Source organism: Alligator sinensis, unplaced genomic scaffold, assembly GCF_000455745.1.
Source record: "Alligator sinensis unplaced genomic scaffold, ASM45574v1 scaffold583_1, whole genome shotgun sequence".
NCBI lineage: Eukaryota > Metazoa > Chordata > Crocodylia > Alligatoridae > Alligator > Alligator sinensis.
In genome coordinates this window covers 1,075,194-1,093,588 of record NW_005841983.1, presented here as the reverse complement: position 1 = coordinate 1,093,588, position 18,395 = coordinate 1,075,194, and the positions used below count along the sequence as shown (strand labels likewise).

At 41.8% G+C, this 18,395-nt stretch overlaps 1 protein-coding gene across 5 annotated transcripts in view; it reads left to right on the top strand.

Moving 5' to 3' along the window:
• The window catches only part of PPEF1 (protein phosphatase with EF-hand domain 1), an 81,195-nt gene that overhangs the window by 50,360 nt on the left and 12,440 nt on the right, over positions 1-18,395 (top strand). For all 5 annotated transcript variants that reach the window (XM_006021225.3, XM_025201093.1, XM_014518802.2 and 2 more), the window contains 6 exons: positions 2,140-2,318; positions 4,674-4,788; positions 7,950-7,996; positions 13,860-14,026; positions 16,735-16,771; positions 17,711-17,860. In XM_006021225.3, coding sequence (XP_006021287.1) covers positions 2,140-2,318; positions 4,674-4,788; positions 7,950-7,996; positions 13,860-14,026; positions 16,735-16,771; positions 17,711-17,860 — 695 coding nt within the window. The remainder of the gene's footprint in view (positions 1-2,139; positions 2,319-4,673; positions 4,789-7,949; positions 7,997-13,859; positions 14,027-16,734; positions 16,772-17,710; positions 17,861-18,395) is intronic.

Genomic DNA, 18,395 nt, shown 5'->3' with positions numbered 1-18,395 from the left:
GGTAGTCTGGCACCCTGCTGCTGCCTCTCTACAATCCCAGTGAGAGACTTGTCTTGCCCCTCGCTTAGGAACACTGAGGCAAAGAACTCATTGAGGAGTTCAGCCTTGTCCCTCCTGTCCATCACCAATTGCTTATGCCCATTCAGTTTCTTTTGCATGGAGTTGATGTTGTTTTGATAAACACAAAAGGCCTTGCTCTTTTGATCAATCAACTCTTGGATCTTCTAGTCATTCTCATAAAACCAGTCTTGATGTTTCCTGGTAGATAATCCAAGCGTCTCTTCACAGGCATTGATGATGGTGGCCTTGAGGGCACCCAACATGCTGCTGACATTCTCCTATTGTTGTTGATTGCAATTCACCAGTTTTTCATTGAGGCACTGGTGGAAAGAGGTCTCGCTTGCTTGGGTCCTTGAGTCCTTTAACATTGATCTTCCATCAGCATTGCTTCTACTGCAGCCATTGTTTGGGAGCCAGTTTGAATGACATAACCGAGTGGATGAGTCAGCGATTGGTCCAGCAATCATCAGCTCCTAGCATAGCTTGAGTGATGTGGACAGCTTTGTGATCCCAGGCACAGCCAGTGACATAGACAGTCAGGTGCCAGTGCTTAGACTGTGGGTGTTGCCATCATGTCCTATGCCTGTTTTTTTCTGGTGGAACAGGGTATTGGTGATGGTGGGTCCATGTTCTGCACATTTGGTCAAGAGGAGGATGCCATTGGAGTTGACCTTTCCTTTGCAATGGTTCCATTCCAGAGGTTAGAGTCCCTTCTGACTCTGGCATTAAATTAACCAAGAAGAATAATTCTGTCTGCCTCTGGAATGTTAGAAAGGACTTGGTCAAGGTTGGCATAGAATTCCTCTTAGTTTCAGTGGCAGCATCAAAAGTTGAAGCATATGTGCTGATGACTGCATATTGGCTCCCTGCCAGTTTAAGATGGATTAATGAGGTGCTTATTAATTCCAATAGGGAACTCATTGAGTAGGTTTATGAGTTCATTCTTAATGCAAAGCCAACTCTGTGAAGTTGGTGTTCTCCTTCCTTTTTAGCTTTCCAAAAGAAGGTATACCCACCTCCATGTTCTTTGAGCTTCCCATCTCCCACTCGCCAGGTCTCGCTTAGTGCAGCTACATTAATGTTATGTCACCTGAGTTCTTGGGCCACAATTACAGTGCAGTGCTCTGGGCATTCACTATTAGGGTTGTCTGTGAGAGTCCTGATGTTCCAGGTCCCGAAAATGATGGTGTGTTTTCATTGGTATTTTCAACTGCAGTAAAGGTGGTCCCACTGGACGTGGTTGTCCAACCAGGAAGAAATGTAGACTGGATATGCTTAGGGCATCTTTTCTAGCTCCCTCTTGATGTAGGGTGAGCAGAGCAGATTGTGAAGAGGGCTGCGTAGTCACAGTTTCAGCTGCCAAATCACACTCCTGTTTTGTCCAAGAGCTAGATGATCTTGTAACTGCCACCTTCATGCCTGTTCATGACTAAGAGCTTCTAGATCTCACAATCCTGCTCCTATCGCCATTAGCTGATCACCAAAGGGCTTAAGGAATGTGCTGGAAAAGCTGTTTTCATGGAAGATGCCAATGCATGACTTCTTTTATTGTGGAGATGCTGCTGCACATAGGCTTCCACATGACTTTTAACAGAACAGGACCTTGATCCAATGGAAAAGAGATCAAGACAATTGGGAATCTTGTTCTCCTGCAGCCTTCCTTCACTTTCACAGCCATTGAGATTCTACCTGCTTCTGCCTGCTCCACCGTTGAGAACTTATTGACCTATGGCCGGGGGCTGGGTGGACTTATAGTGGCAACCTGTACTTGCCATGTCACAGCACTGTCAAAGAATATATGTGGCTTTTTAGGAGGGAAACCATTGCCATCTGCTGTCCTTACTACATCTTGGTGGTGCTGCTGCTGCTCGGACCATGACTGCTTATTTGTCAGAGTTACCCCTGCTTATTTCACAGCTAACCTTCCCTGGAGGTCATTTCACTATCTGTCACCCATGGACGTGCTGGGTAGCAGTATAGCTCTGCCCCACAGTATTATTTATACATTAATGGCAGAAAGGCTTGTGTTGCCTTCCAGAATAACAAACTGTTTTGTTTTCTTCACCTCTCTTGTTATAGATTCAGTTTCTCACTTTTTTGATGGCATCAGTGATTTTAATACCACCAGTTCAGACCTCGTGTTACTAGAATATGAGAAGATGATAGAGGTTCCACACTCCTATCGTGGACCTCGGCTGTCCTTTCCACTCACTGCTGAGGATACTGCTGCTCTACTTCATGCTTTCAAATATCACCAGGCAAGTTGGAAGCAGAGATGAGGCTGATTTATTTTTTAAATGGAATTGTCAGGCCTATGATAAAGTTTAATATCAGATGTTTTATGGAAAAACATGCTTTTATGGAGAAGTATTTCTTAAAATTTAGTCTAGGTTCTTTAGAAGGCGACATAGTGACCTGTTGTGGGTACAGAAGAGCTAAAGATTTGGTATTGATTTTAACACAAAGTTAAGTATACGGTACTTCAAAAGATAATGATCAGGTGAGTAGAAGTATTCTATCTTCAGTTGCTGGGGCAAGAAACTGTCCCTCAACTCTCTCACCAATCAAGAGTAGGTGTTACTTTGTGGGTGAGGGAGTTAAGAAGGAGCAAGGACATTATTTCTCTCTAAAATAGACATTAAAAAAATTAAATATAAAGAAAACCAGTGTGAGAGAGACTCCATTGCCTGTTCATTTATTGGTCTTTTGAGATGGTTCAAGTCTCAGCCATAGTGGGCAGGAAAGCTTAAGCTGATCTGCTTCCACCTCTTAGCATATCTTCTTAAGACACTTCTCCTTAGTATACTCATCTGTAAAATGGCATTAATACTTATAGTACAAAGTGTTGGGAGGGTGATCCATGTGACCATTTAAACTGCAAGTCTAAGTGCTAACTACTAGTACTCTAAACGCTAACTACTAATAGTCCAGCAGAGCTTTAAATTTACTAAAGAATGGGACTTCCAGTATTTTCCCTGGGGGAGAGAACTAGCAGACAGAGTGTGCTAAACAGAAGAATAAATGATAACAAGTCACCCTTCAGGTTCAGCTATCTCACTTCCAAGTAAGAATTAGGGTTTATTTTTTGATCAGGAACCTTTTTAAAAGATGTAGAGGGGCAGTAGTTTGCCTTCGTGACTTTTCTTTTAAAAGCCAGTCCCCCAAGCCAACCTTTCTAAATAGGTCTGACCGTCTGAGTAGAACTTCAGCTGAATAATGTATTCAGATGAATACTTTAAAAGCTCTAAAATCACTGTCTGCCAGGATAATCATAAATACCATTAACAGAGCAGAAGGACTCCCAGCACAAAACAGCTTTTGCAGCAGAGGGGAGCAAAGAGATTAAATATCTTCAAGACAAACAGCAGATCTGCCAGAAAAGGGTTTTTGTTTGAAACAGGAACTCCTTTATAGTGCTACATTTTTTTGCACCCCATGTAAAGTATGAACAGTTACATATAATGCTACAAGGGTTCTTTCACTCCTCCAACATCCTATAGTACTCCTTTCTCCTTCCCCCCTGTCTCCAAGGTGGGAGGGAGGGAGAGCAGCTGCTGTAGGTTCAGTAACAGGCTGATCCTACTAGACTTGGTTCTCGGTGATAGGGGGCAGTGTTGCCTCCCAGCTGGGACTGGGGGTTGCAGCTCTGCTTGCCACAGCTGCAGGGACCTGTGCTGCCCCTGCAGCACTGGTTCCTGCCAATCTCTAAGAGTGCAGACAGAAGTTAGATTTGTTGCATGATTGGCCCCCTGAAAGTGTTCTGAAACATTCACGGCTGGTTAACCGCATAATTAATTTAGACTGGCCACATATGCAAATTCATTACCATGCAATCTACTGGCTAATTATGCAATACATTTAGACTGGCCATACATACAAAGTAATGATCGCACCATAAACATTTCCATCCAGCTATAAAAAAGCCAACCAGCTCCAAAGTTAGCACTTGAAAATGTGTAACAACTTTATAGCTGGTTTCTATCCAGCTTTAGTTTGAATGTGTGGCAAAGCCCTGAAGTATACAAGTGAAGCCTTACCTTCATATATGTGAAGCCTGTGCAGCAGTTCTCTAGGGCAACTAGAAGTTAGAGCATGGGAGCTCCTGATTCTTGGCATTAGAACATGTGTTAATAATATGTGAGCTCAGTGCAAACAATCTGTAGGTGGTGAGTACTAATAGGAACATTCATGGTTGTTTGGGATAAACTAGGCCAGTAGCTTTCAACCTATTTTGTACTAGGACCCATTTGTAAACATTAATGGCCAGTCCTGACCCAGTGCCCCTCGCTCCCGCGCTGCTGCTTCCCACCCCCAGGGCTCAACCCCTCAATGTGTGCGGCAGGGGGTGAGTGTGGGCAGTATGGTGGGGCACCAAGCAGACCCTCACAGGTTGGAACTCTGGCAACCTGCAAGGGAAAACCTACAGTTTCCTATGTTTTTCTCTTTTAACGGAGAATCTATTTTTAAAGTTTGTTCGTGACCCTTTCATATATTCTTGGGACCCACTTTAGGGTTGCGACCCACAGGTTGAGAAATGCTGGATGAGGCTACTTCATGAAAGTTCTGTTTCTATCTTTCGTAAGCCTTCCTTATCTTGCCGTGTTCCTTTGCAGCAACTGCATGCCCGCTATGTGCTACAGCTTCTACATGAAACAAGGAGAGTTCTTCGACAGATGCCAAACATCACTCATCTGTCGACTTCCTATTCCAAAGAGATAACCATTTGTGGTAAGGTGCCCATGAAGAGAACTAGTTTTGGCCACAACCTGATATTGTGCATTGCTTTGTATTCAGAAGAGGATACAGATATTTATAGCAGCAGTGATGGCTGGAATGTTCTAGATCAATGGGGCTCAACCTTCTGGCCCTGCTGGCCAGACAAGTGGCATGGCACCAGGTTCCTATGCACAGTGTTAATTTATAGGTGCAATTCTGTGCGCCAGCCAGGCCCTGTGAGCCAGATCCTGTCACAGTGTGATCCTGTGTACTGGCCAAGCCGCAGCACAACCCCACACACCAGCCAGTGTCATTCAGCCCACTGGGTGCCCCACAGGTCCAGAATGATGGCAGAGTTAAGTGCTGTGGCTCTGAAAGTGGTGGCAGTAAATGCTGTCACTGCTTCCCTGTTGCCAAAATTACCAGACCCGTGGGAAGCCCTGCAGGCTAGTGACATGGCCTTGCAGGCTGGAGGTTGAGCACCACTGCTCTAGATAGTTTTAAAAGAGTATAGATCTACCCAAACTAAGGAAACAAATGCTGTTGAGTCACCCAGTGGTACATTTTAAGGAAATCAAAAATCTTCTTTTGCTTTTTTGTCCTGGTATTACTGGGTGAGTCAGTGTTTAAACCAAGGCCATTGCAATGCAGCTTAAAGCACCTCCTCAGTACTGCCCTATGTAAAAATTATGCTACCTAATGCAGTAACTTTTCTACCAGTGTCATCATCAGCCTATTGCAGTGTTTCCCAACCTTTTCCAGCCCAAGGCACACTTACATTAATAATTGTTTTCTGTGGCACACCTGGTAAGGCCTTCCCCATTCTCAGACCTATTATAGCTCATTGCCATAGCAACATTCTGCGGCACATCTGTTCATTCTTGACAACACTTTTGTGCCGTTGCACACTTTCTTGGGAAACACTGTCCAATTGTGTCCTTGAGAAAAGGATGTTCCATCACATCTTGCTTTGCAGTGCTTTCAGTGACAGTTTCCCTGAGTAAGGAGTGTCGTGTTCCTTCTTGGCTTGTGCTTTCAGAGGGGAGGAGAATGCAGCCTGATGTCCAGTAAATCAGTACTGCTCCCAGTTATTGTTACATTTTCTAACAGAGCTGAAGGGTGGCAGTGTCCTGAAATTTTGCCTCTGCCTTTTCCAGTTGTAAAATTAAAGGTTTTGTTGCTTGATGGACATATGCTGCAGCCAACATAGTTAACATGCTGAAATTAACCACGTTTAAGATGAAAATCTTTATGCTCAGCAGCACCAAACCCTTCAGCTACCACTATTTCTATGGACACCAGAATGAAACTTTTGATTAACAGCACACTTGTCCCTGGAATAGGTTATATTGCACACCTAATATGCATAATAACTTTTGTGAGTCTTTGTCTACTAAAAGGATGAATAGGAATCAATTATTCTTTACACAACAAATACATTTGTCTTCACAGTAATGTAAGTTGTGGGTAAAGGTTTCAGAATTAGCTCCTTGTCCTCCATTCATTTTGCTATTGCTGTCATCTATTAGTGATAAAAGGATGATACATCATGGTTTATTGTAAGAACATCTAGCTGTGAAACAGAATAATAATAGCAACATTAAATTCTGACAACTAGGGTTAACGTTCTGAGGAATGCATAATGTATGATGATGACAGGTGCAGATAGATACCAGCATTTTCATTAGAGTTGCTTAAGCACCTAATACAATTGCAAATAAGAGTGGATTTTTAGTAAATGGCTGTTCATACAAAATATCACTGGACTTTAAAAACAACAACAACAAAAACATAAACCAAAGAAACACTTGCTCACTGGTAAGCACCTTTTTCTAATAAATATAGATATCTCCTCCTAATTGTATCCTCATTAGCACTACTTAAGCAGCATCTAAAAAACTTCCCATCCTGCCATTCAAACAAATAATAGCCTTTGTAACCAAAAAGATGTTTTGTGGTAGATGAAAGCCATAGTCTTACTGATGTTGAGTCCAAAATATGGATTACTTTAAAATAATCTTTCACTCCTTTCGAGATTCCCTTTTAATGCCAAACTGCTTCTGAGGCTTAAATATTTATCTGGCATGTTTCCCTTAATAGTCTGGGTCCAAAGCCTGTTGAAGTCTAGGGGACTCTTCAACTTATTGTAACAGACTTTCAATCAGGCATTCACAGAGCTGCATGTATCATCTGTGAGCAGGATAAAAATGCCATCTTGCTCCTGTTTTTAACATTACTAGTGAAAGTGTGAGATCACTGGCATATTCTAGGTAAACTCTGAATTTTATTTGGACAGGTAAAAAGCCTGATTCTGCACCCTCTCCCCTGCATTACAATGGGTGAGATGCACTTCTGTGCAGAGAGGATCTATACAACAGAATCCTTTTGCATAGCAGCAAGTTTCGCCTGCTGAATAGTAGTTAATTCCATTAAAAACCTTTCTGGTGATCTTAAACTGCTGCCCCTTGTGTAGAGGTACAAAGACTTAAGGTTCCTTGTGCTTTCTCTTCTCCACCCTGCTCATGGTAGTGTGAATTATGGCCCTGTATTATATTCTGTAGATTATCTGTTCCATTAGTCTAGCAGATGCTAGATTAAAAAAAAAAAAAAAAGGAATGATTAATGACTTCTTAAAAATTCTGTCATTTTGCATGGGCATATAAATTAATCTAGTTGCCCTATTAAGCATGGTCATCTGCTTAAGTGCATTAGCACATATGAGCTATGTTCATGGACAGGCTAAACATTTATTTCTAGGCTCCTATCTATTTGGTGTTAGTATTTGTAGGGAGCCTCTCACTTGCTATCACTGTTAGCATAGCACATTTACGGAAACTAAGATTCACAATATATTTTACCATAGAGCACCGGGATCTTCAATTGAACAACCATTTTCAAGCATGCCTCTGATCTGATACTATTAGACAGTCCCCACTTGCAATGCTTAAGGCTTTAGTTAAGCAATTATGTACTCCATCAAGTACATAATGGACAGATTTAGGTGTGAAACTTGGCCTGCATATTTAAAAAACAAGGACAGCGCTGCAAAAGAAAACATGACAAAGCGTGTTAATATAACTACTTATAGTGTAGCTCCAGCTTTCTCATTTGTCTGTAATGGACACCTTGTTCCCTACTTTGTTACAAAACTTGGAATCCTCTATTCCCTCTAGGTGATTTGCATGGAAAACTGGATGATCTTTTGCTGATATTCTATAAGGTAAATAATGCTCAGTTAGTAAAACATCCTTCACTCCAGGGCGGGCATTAGGAAAACATCTGAACACCAGCTAGCTGCTGTTTAGTATATATTATACGCAAGGAATGTGTTTGCATGTGTGCACGCATGGATGCATGTATGTGTGTGTGCGTGTGTGTGTGAGTATACAGACATAATAAAAGAGAGAGAGAAAGAAAAAAAGAACTCATTACAACAGTTTGTATCAGTTCTTGGGCAGCTTCCATCTTTCCATCTCAATATCTACACTGACTCTGTGAAAAGAGAAATCTCTGGGTGTTTTGGGCTCTCTGACAGTCCTAAGTGAATGCCACAGTAGGGCATGGACTGGTCTGAGGAATCAACATGACAGATTGACTCCTTGTAATTTCTACAAAATCCCATTCCTGCATTTTGGAAAGATTTAGTTCTTCAAAAATAAGGAGCCAAATGCATCCCTGCTGTAACTCTGTAATCCTGGATGATTCGGCTCATGGTGGAGAATACAACAGTTTTCTTTGGCTTTTTAAACCTATTTACACTTTCAGTAAAAACTGTTATCTGGCATCCATGGGGAATAGGGAGTGCCGGTTAATCAAATATGCTGGTTATCTGAGAGCTTATTTCCAGCAGGTTGGAGGCGTCTTTGCTGGTGCACCAGGGCTTTCACTCCCTGGTGTCAGTGTGCTGGGGGACAGGGAGGGGAGCCCCGCGCAGGCTGCTTTGCCCCGGCCGTGGTCCTCAAGGAAGAAGTGGGACTCAGCAAAACCGGAAGTGCCATGGTGGGACTTCCGGTTTTGCTTTTGCTGCATCGATCCACTGCTGTAAACAACAGATGCTGTCTATGACAGATGCTGGTTAATGGAGCATTCTGGATGGGAAAGAGCCGGATAACACAGCTTTTACTGTATATCTGAAAAGGGTGCTTTTTTATTTATGGGAAGTACAGAGCAGTTCTGTCTTCTTAAAAGCTTTCCAGTTCTCAAAAGTGATTGTTTAGTGAAAATATCGGGCATTTCCATTTAGCTTTCAGCAGCTTTTCATGCATTTCCTGTTGAAACATAATTGCTTCACAAATGTGGAAAAAACCAAAATGCCAGGCTTTCTCCTTAGCAGTCATATACTTAGCTGAAAGCAAATAATGTCATACAATAAGTTCCAAATTTCTTTTCATTTTAGCATGAATCACCACCTTTCAATTTAGCAGATATTCCCTCTGAATTTTTTTTGTTTTTGATGACTGAGTATTGCATATTCATCTGTATTGAACAAAGGCTGGCATGAGTTAAACCAGGTGCTGAAATGATGTAATTCCTCTGTGTCTGTCTGCTTCAATTATGTGTTGCAGCTGACAGCTGATGTGTGTAAACTTGAATATTTTGTTCAAGCAGAAACCTAATTAAAAACAATAACAAAAATTCAAAAGATCCACTGACCTGTTCCCTGGGTCATCTTTCTATGTTATTAAGTTACCATTTTTAGCTATTCCTTGGCTTCCTGTCTTTTAGCTGTCAGTTTAATGAGACAACTCTTCCATTTTGAAATTGCAGATTAGAATGACATGATAGAAAAGCATTATTTAGATTAATTTCAATACACAACACCTGGCAGGGTAAAAAATCTCTATTTTGGAAATGAATGTTAGAATATGGATATACTTACATCTGCAAATTAAACTTAGTGTAGCCTTTAAAAGCATGCTGCAAATGACATTGATGTTGTCATTTAATCAGGATAATATTATACAAATGGAAAGCTCCCAGAGTAACTGTGAAATCCGGAGTCTACAAACAAAACTGCGAGGCCAATATTTCACCCAATCCTTCCATTATTAGGATGCTCTTAACAGAATCTTTCTTGGAGACTGTAAAAATGGCAAAATTTCTGTCCCAGCTTCTGAGTGGCCTGAAAAGTACAAAATGCAGGATTGAGCTGCATACTTATTCAGAGAGAAATTAATTGGCACAGCAACAAGTCACTGCATCCTCATTTGATTTCAAAGCAAGTACATATGCTCCTAAGCAGAGAGACTGGATTGCAAAGCACAGTTTCATTCACACACACATAGTGCACTACTTTCAGGGCTCCTGCAGACGGGTTCTATATTCACATTCTAAAACGACTGTTTCCACAGGCTTTTCTCAAAGACTATTTCAAGTGTAGTTTCATTCCCTGGGTCCCATCTTCTTGCCTAATATATAATGCTCTTCAGGGCCCTTACTCAAAATGGCCACTTCCAGCCATTCATTAAAATCATCCTGGATCAGAGCAGTTGTCTGATTCACCCCTGTATTGGCATGAGTCAGGGAGGTGACACAAGAAGGGCTGTCTGTTAGTCTTCTACCCTAAGCCTGCTGGGGCCAGTTCAACCTTTAGCTCAGCTGTAATCAGTTTTTAAAATGTTTCTAGCAACACTGCCTTGACTCTCTAATTCACCATAAAATATCCCTAAGTCTTGTAGGTCTTGCAAGAATGAGATGTGTGTGTGCCCAGCAGACTATGCTGATTTTGTATGTTGCAAGGGTATATCTTTTTGCAGGAATTTTCTTGGATGGTAGAGTGCTGTGTGCCTGTTCTGTAGCTACTGTTCATAGTTAGCCTAAAGGTACCACGAGATAAGGATGACATATTGCTCTCATCCTTGTGAATGTCCTAGATGCTTAGTCTGTGTAAATCACAGTTCACAACTGTTCACAATTTTGAAAACATGCAAATCACAATCAAAACTATGCTTGGCAGTCCAGTCTCTCTGCTTAGGGGCGCATTTACTTGTTTTGAAATCAGATGAGGATACAGTGACTTGTTTCTGTGCCAATTAATTTCTCTCCAAATAAGTATGTATCTCAATCCTGCATTCTGTACTTTCCAGACCACTCAGAAGCTGGGACAGTAAGCAGAAGTACATTTCAAAGCAGGGGGCAAATTGGCTCCACCTAGGATCCTTATGCACCTCTATCCTCAGCACACTCCTGAACTTAAAAGGAATATTTTCCAATAAGCAATGAGAGCTGTTAGGTCCTTCTCATTTGGGACAATACAGTATCACTGTCAATGCTCCACTGAAGAATTTAATGAACTCAGCACGGTACCCAGATGAATGCTAACCCCTCTTGCAGGATTCAGTTCCAGCAATGGCTCTTAATACTAGTTTATTATCCTTATGCCTTTTGTCAGAATGTATTTGCATACCTCCAGACCACTAACCACTGTGGAACAAGAGAAGCATAGGGATTACCCATCTACAGATGATGAATGTAATATTGCTTGAAGCAATTTACATTGTGCACTACTTGATATCTATAGCTCTCACTTTGTAAACAAGGTGCTGTAGACTTCCTCAAAGCAGCGATTTGTAGATGCTTCTTCATTCACCAGATTAATCCTTGTGTGGACCAGCGTCACGGACCAGCGTCTTGGAATTGTAAATTGTGTGTTACAAAATTAGACTGTGAAATCAATGCTGTATGTAGAGATACCCTGAAGCTGGCAAGAAGACAGATGACAAAGGGAAACTAATTAACTACTAACCCAGAAGATATTGTAATGAGGCCCAGCAGCTAACAGTCTCACACCACTGCTTTGCAAATCATTAGGGAGCTACCTTTGTTCTCATAGTCAACATCTCATGCATTTTAGATTTAATTTTGATTTGCTCTTTTTGTTAGTTAAAATGGGAGAAACGGAAGCAAAATAATTTTTTGCAAGGAAACAGGAGAGTATTAAAAATGCCACATGAATCGAATCTGGTCACAGGTGTGGGATTTTTTGCTGCAAAAATAAACTTGGTTTTACAAACAACTGTGACAAGCTTGTCCAAGAAAAAATTGGGAGTGTTCAGAGAACAACCTTCAGTTACTATTCTATTTCATGTGCTGTCACTGCTGCCTTGTGCCTTTCCCTTCTGTGGATGTTCTACACCCTTTCCCCTTTCCTCAGGGATTCCTACTGTGATTTCGTTCTCTACATTTTAACCCTTTTCACTTACTAAATATTCAGATTCTCATGGTTGATCCCCTTGAACTCTATTTGATTCATCCAGTTCCTGAATCAATCAGAGAGAGAACACAGCAGGGTGTGGGCATTTTGCTTTTGCAGCATTCTCAGTCTGTGCCATCACACAAGCTGAAAAAGCAAAGTCAGGAATCAGATGCTCTCATCTCTTTCTTGGCTGTGTAGAACTCTAATAACATCGTGCCCAATCTTAAACCCACTGGAATCTGTAAAGGTTACTAATCGCTTCTGTAAGTTTTGATCAGGCTGTGTGCCACTTGCTCAGCATGTTACTCAGGGTTGTAGTGGCTAGCTACATCATGGGTGTGTCTACATATGCATCAATGTGCAGTAATTACTATGCATTAAGTTTAGTACCTTGTAATAACAAGTAAATGCTCAATAATCAGTGCTACTGTGCAGTAGCGCCAGCGCACACCTGTTAAGTGATGTTACTGCTCAGTAGACTAATTCTGCTGCACATTAGTGCATTAGCACAGCTTTTGCCATGACATGCTAATGTACAGTAGGATTAGTCTATTGCTCATTTAGCATCTCAGATGCACCTTGCATCTGATTGCTAAATTGATTGCACCATTTAGCAATAGATGCACCTTGTGTCCCATTTCATTTCTTAAAATGTATTTATTGGAAAGCAGTTTCCTAGGAAATGTTATACCTTCATTAGAAATACCCTCTAAGAGTGACTTAGTGCTATTCAGAACACATGATGTTGTCTTATGAATAGAATACACTAAGATGACTTCACAGTACTGGAGCTGCTGTGTTGGTCACGTGTATGCCAAGAAACACGTTGGTCACAGGTATACCAGTATACGCAAGCAGTTATCTTCTTGTGGTAGGGTGATCTCTATAGCAATTGAAAAATGGAATAAATAGTTCTAATATGTATACTCTCTAGAAATGATGAAGATATAAACATTGCTGTCACATTTTCTATAAGCTGACAGTACCCACTGGTATGTTGACAACCAGTCTCGGTAAGGCATACAACAGATTCCCTAATATACATCTTTCATAATAATGAATTACCTTACATCTGCCGAACTGTAAAGCAAGGATTTCAACTCTTATAAGCTGCAAAGCCTATGCTCCAAGAGCTGTAGAATCTTTCAGATCATACATTTAGCCCCATTAGCAAAATGTAAGATGATAGAATTTGAACAGTGTTATAAAGATTAAAACATTTCAAGGATTCTTGTCTGTCTATCTTTCTTTCTTTCATCTGATTGAATTTCATGTAGATTTTATATTTCTTATTAACTTTTAAATAATTGGAATCTGAACAATGTAGGTACAAGACGTGGAACTTTTTTCTTGTGTATGCAAACTCAGTGCTCCGCAGACTCTCTCTCAGCGTGGACCACATCTGAAGAAAATTTCTCATGGATTCTTCACCTCCCATTCAGAATACATAGATTTCCTTTCCATTACTTCCCTGAAGTGATAACTTTTATGGAAAAATGGTATTATATTAGAAGAGCAATGTACTGATTGCTGCTGATGATTTGGCAAGTGGAAGCAAAGATTAGAGATAGCAGCATGTGACAAGACAGCCACACTGCATCACTAGCAAGTGCTTGGCAGACTACCAGTAATGCAAAAAATGCTATGAAAACTTTGTACTAAATGGAAGAGAGAAAATATAATAGTGTTATTTTTTCAAGCTAATTTTTGTGCAGATTGTCCAGCAATATTATCCATTTCATTTACAATTTCATTTCCTTTACCCCATGACCACAAAGAAAAAGCATGACAAAACTTACAGTCTCGAAGACCCAAGTATTCCTATTCAGAAATTAATTTTCAGTTATGCCTAATCTGGCAAACAGCATTGTTTTGTTTCCTTCTGCAGAATGGCGTGCCTTCAGAAAAAAACCCTTACCTTTTTAATGGTGATTTTGTTGATAGAGGGAAAAATTCCATGGAAATACTCATCATCCTGTTTGCATTTCTTCTTGTCTACCCTAATGATTTACACTTGAACAGAGGGAACCATGAGGACCATCTCATAAACCTGAGGTAACATTTTCTTGTCATCTTTTTCTTTTAAACTGTTCAATAGTTTTTAAAACCTTTTAGATGGTTTGATAAAGTTATGATGAAGCTAGTTTCTCTTACAGAAGCCATCATTTTGTTGGGCATCCTGATCCATATTATTTCAATGCTGTCTAACAAATGTTGGATAAGCATGTGGTAAGATATATGTTGTGTACTTTTCTAGTGCTTGGAATCATTGAATCATAGAAAATTAGGGTTGGAAGGAACCTCAGGAGGTCATCTAGTCCAACCCCCTGCTCAAAGCAGGACCATCCCCACTATAATGCCCCAGCCAAGGCTTTGTTTAGCTGGATCTTAAAAACCTCCAAAGAGGGAGATTCCACCACCTCTCTAGGTAATCTGTTCCAGTGCTTTACTATGGTCCTAGTGAGAAAGTTTTTCCTAATATCTAACCTAAACTTTCCCTGCTGCAACTTGAGACCATTGCTCCTTGTTCTGTTATCTGCCACCACTGAGAACAGTCTAGCTCCATCCTCTTCCAAAACTCCCTTCAGGTAGCTGAAGGCTGCAACAAATCCCCTCTCAGTCTCCTCTTCTCTTCTCCAGACTGAATAAACCCAGTTCCATCAGCCTCTCTTAAGAAGTCATGTGCCCCAGCCCCCTAACCATTTTCTTTGCCCTCCACTGGAAGCTCTGCAACTTGTCCACATCCTTTTTGTAGTAGCGGGCCTAAAACTGAACACAGTACTCCAGATGCAGCCTCACCAATGCCAAATAGAGGGGAATAATCACTTCCCTCACTCTGCTGGGAATGCTTCTACTAATGCAACCCAGTATGCCATTAGCCCTTCACAACAAGAGCACACTGCTGGCTCATATTCATCTTATTGTCCGTTATAACCCCCAGGTGCTTTTCTGCAGAGCTGCTCTTTAGCCAGTTGGTCCCCAGCCTGGTTAGTACCCACAGGATACTAGATACTCCTTTAGCTCAAGTGCTAGATGTTTGCACTGACATTCTGAGACCAGTGGCTCAGACCCTGTTGATGATTCACGTGAATAGATCCCTGTGTTGCACATGATCATTCTTTTTCCAGCATTACTTAAAAAAATCCATTTAATTAACACACGGAGGACATTTGTATTAACCAGATTTGTAGTAAAAAAGTGTAATCTGTCAATGAGGCAATGAGTAAAGATAACCCTTGCACATTCCTCCTAATTGGTGAAGTGTTCTGTATGACTGCATCATGTACTAGCAGATTTGAAGACTGACAGGAATGGGGCTTTCAATCAAGCTTTGTAACCAGGGAGATACCAGTGAAGCTGCCATGGTATTAAAATGAATAGGGGGTCAGACACAGTCAGTTTCTCTAGGACTGCAGTTCTTGCTAACTTTTAAGTCCTGTAACCAGGGGCAGATCCAAGGTTTGGCAAAGGGGGATGCAGGAGCAGCCACCCACATTGCATATGTTGTTGCACCCCTGCTTCCAGGCTTCTCCCCCCTGCTAACCCACCAGTGTAGGCAGACCACAATGCAGGAGCCTCTGGGGACTTTTTAAAGTTCCCAAAACAGATAGGTATCTTGGCCTTCCCCTTCATGCTCAGGGGTACAGGCATGTCTGTACCCCTCCCATCTCTGCCAGGCACTGCTGCTTTTTCTGCTGTCCCAGGGGCAAGGGAAGTTTCAGAGCTGCTTCTTCACCCTCCAGCTGGGCTGTGCAGGGACTGGGCCTAACTGGGAACAGCAGCAGCAACAGAGGGGAGGGGCTGGGCTCTCCCATACTGCCTTTCCTTTTCAGGAGCAGGTGTGGGAAGCTGCTGCCATGGTCACTGTCCTAGGTAAGTCCAGCCCTCACACAGCCCAGTTGGAGAATGCAGGGAGTTCTGAAGATCCTTCCAGCCCTGGGAGAGTGGAGAAGGTAGCAGTGGCAGATGGGGGAACATGCTTCTGAGCACGGAAGCACTTCCAGTTTCGTGGCTGGCACTTCCAGGGGGGGCATGGCCGATTTCGGGGGGTGCACTACCTACACGTCACCAGTGAGAGCAGCAGAAAGTATGTTTATGAGTACAATAGGCAGACAAGGTTCCTTGGGTGAATTTGATATCTTTTATTAGACCAACTCTTTTTCGTGTTGTACAGTTTCCATTTCAGACGGCTGAATTCGATATCTTCCATGTTGCAGGGGTGCAGGTTGTAGCTGTGTTGGTCTAAGGACATAGGCAGACAAGGTTCCTTGGGTGAATTTGATATCTTTGGTAAAAGGTCTGGCCACTGAGGACTTGAGCAGTAAAAAGGAGATGGAGAATTCTTGAGCATCCCCACAGGGTGATATTTGGAGCCTTTCAAAAGGGGAATGTTTCCAAAGAGCAGCAGCTGTGACATTCTAATTGCTATCTGCTAAGGAGCAGGGAATGTAACAACACCTGCTTCAACTTCAATACTTCATTCAGGTTTAAAGTTGCAACAGTTTTGCTAAGTTTGTATCATTCCCAGATGGTTCATGTGTTGCAATTAGTAATAGCTACTGCCCTCTTGAAGTAGTCCCCTTTTGAAATGGATCAAAATGTGCATGCGTCATCACCCACAGCGTATCGTTGGAGTTTTATAGAGAATGCGCTGCTAATAGATTTCTATAGATGTAAGGTTTCACATGACTTATATGAATTATTGCAAAGTTATAGTGCAAAACAGGCAGAAAGCCATTTCATGATGCTGTCACTGTTTTCAGATATGGCTTCACAAAAGAAGTGATGAAGAAGTATTGGGTAAGATATTTCCCCCCTTTAATTTTTTTTCTGGCATTTACAAATCCTATGTTAACTACAAGACTAGCTCTCAGTTACAGAGAGCTAGAAACAGAGTAGTTCCATCTAGGTAAAAGAAATTATTTTGTATTCATACCAGTGTAAGTGAGAATAGAATATTATACCCAGTGAAGTAAGAACAGTAATCATAAAAACTTATAAGCCATACAACAAATACCAGAAAGTACAACAGGGTTGTTGGTTGTAGCCGTGTTGGTCTAAGGACACAGGCAGACAAGGTTCTTTGGGTAAATGTAATATCTTTTATTAGATCATCTAAATAGTTGGCATAATTGTTCTTTGCAAGCTTTTAGGCACAAACATGCTTCTTCAAGCATGTCGAGAGTCTGCTAGTGAATTGTGTGCTCTCCAATAGAATAGAAGCCAAAATGCAAAATGCAGGTCTGTGAAAATGTAAGTGCCTGGAAGTGAGGGTCAGAGGAGTGGAAGACAATAGATGTGAGGCAGGAAGAGAGGTGGGGAGGGAGAAGTGGGGGATGTTGAACTGGTGATAGAAGAATGTAGCTTGTAAAATGCAGACAAGTTACCTGGGGTTATCAGATGGCAGACAGGTTATAATGTGCCAGAAATCCAATGTCTATATTTAGTCCTTGATTTTTTGTATCCAGTACATTTATGAAGTGAAGTTTGTAGAAAATACAACACACTCACACAGATCAGAGAATTGATCAACTCAGAATCAAGCAGTATTTAATGTAAGTTTCTGAGCGTAAATAACAAAATATTTTTGAGGTTACATCAGTGGGTAGAATTGTTCCCCCAGAATATTGAAGCCCCAACCACAGGATGAACCCAGAGATACTTCCTTACTTTATACTTGCTGTGACTGGCTTTAGAGGTTCTAAGGAATGGCATCTAACACAATAATCTATTTTACAGTACCATGGGCAAAAAATTTTACGCCTTCTGGAAGACGTCTTTAGCTGGCTTCCCCTTGCTACTATAATTGACAGCAAAGTATTAATTTTGCATGGAGGAATTTCAGACACTACAGATTTGGATCTCCTGAATTTGTTTAGCAGAAATAAGGTAAGATAGCATTATTTTATTTTATTTAAACAATTTACAAGTAAAAAGACTAAGTATTGTTGTCTAAGAATGTTGTAGGTCTAGAGCAGAGATGCTCAGCCTCTGGCCTGCAGGCCAGATTTGGCCTGTGATGCTGTGTCACCCGGCCTGTGGGGCTCCCCAGGGGTCTGGAAACTTGGTGGCAGGGGAGTAGTGGCTCCCCTGTTGCAAATCTCTGGACCCATGGGGAGCCCTGGGCCTTGCATGCTGGATCTGGCACCCAATCCCAGTACATATGGCCAGAGGGGGTGGTACTGAGTCCTCAGCATCCAATCCTGGTGGGAAGGGGCAGTGCTGGCCCCCCAGGACCCAATCCCAGAGCATGGCGGGGAGTGGAAGAAGGTACAGAAGGGGGCAGTGCCAGGCCATCAGGCCCCAATCCCAGTACTCAGGGAGTGGGAAGGTTTGGTGCCACCCTCCCAAGGCCCAGTCTGGGTCTCAGATGGACCCCGAGCCACTCATCTGACCTGCAGGGCTGAAGATCAAGAGAGGAAAA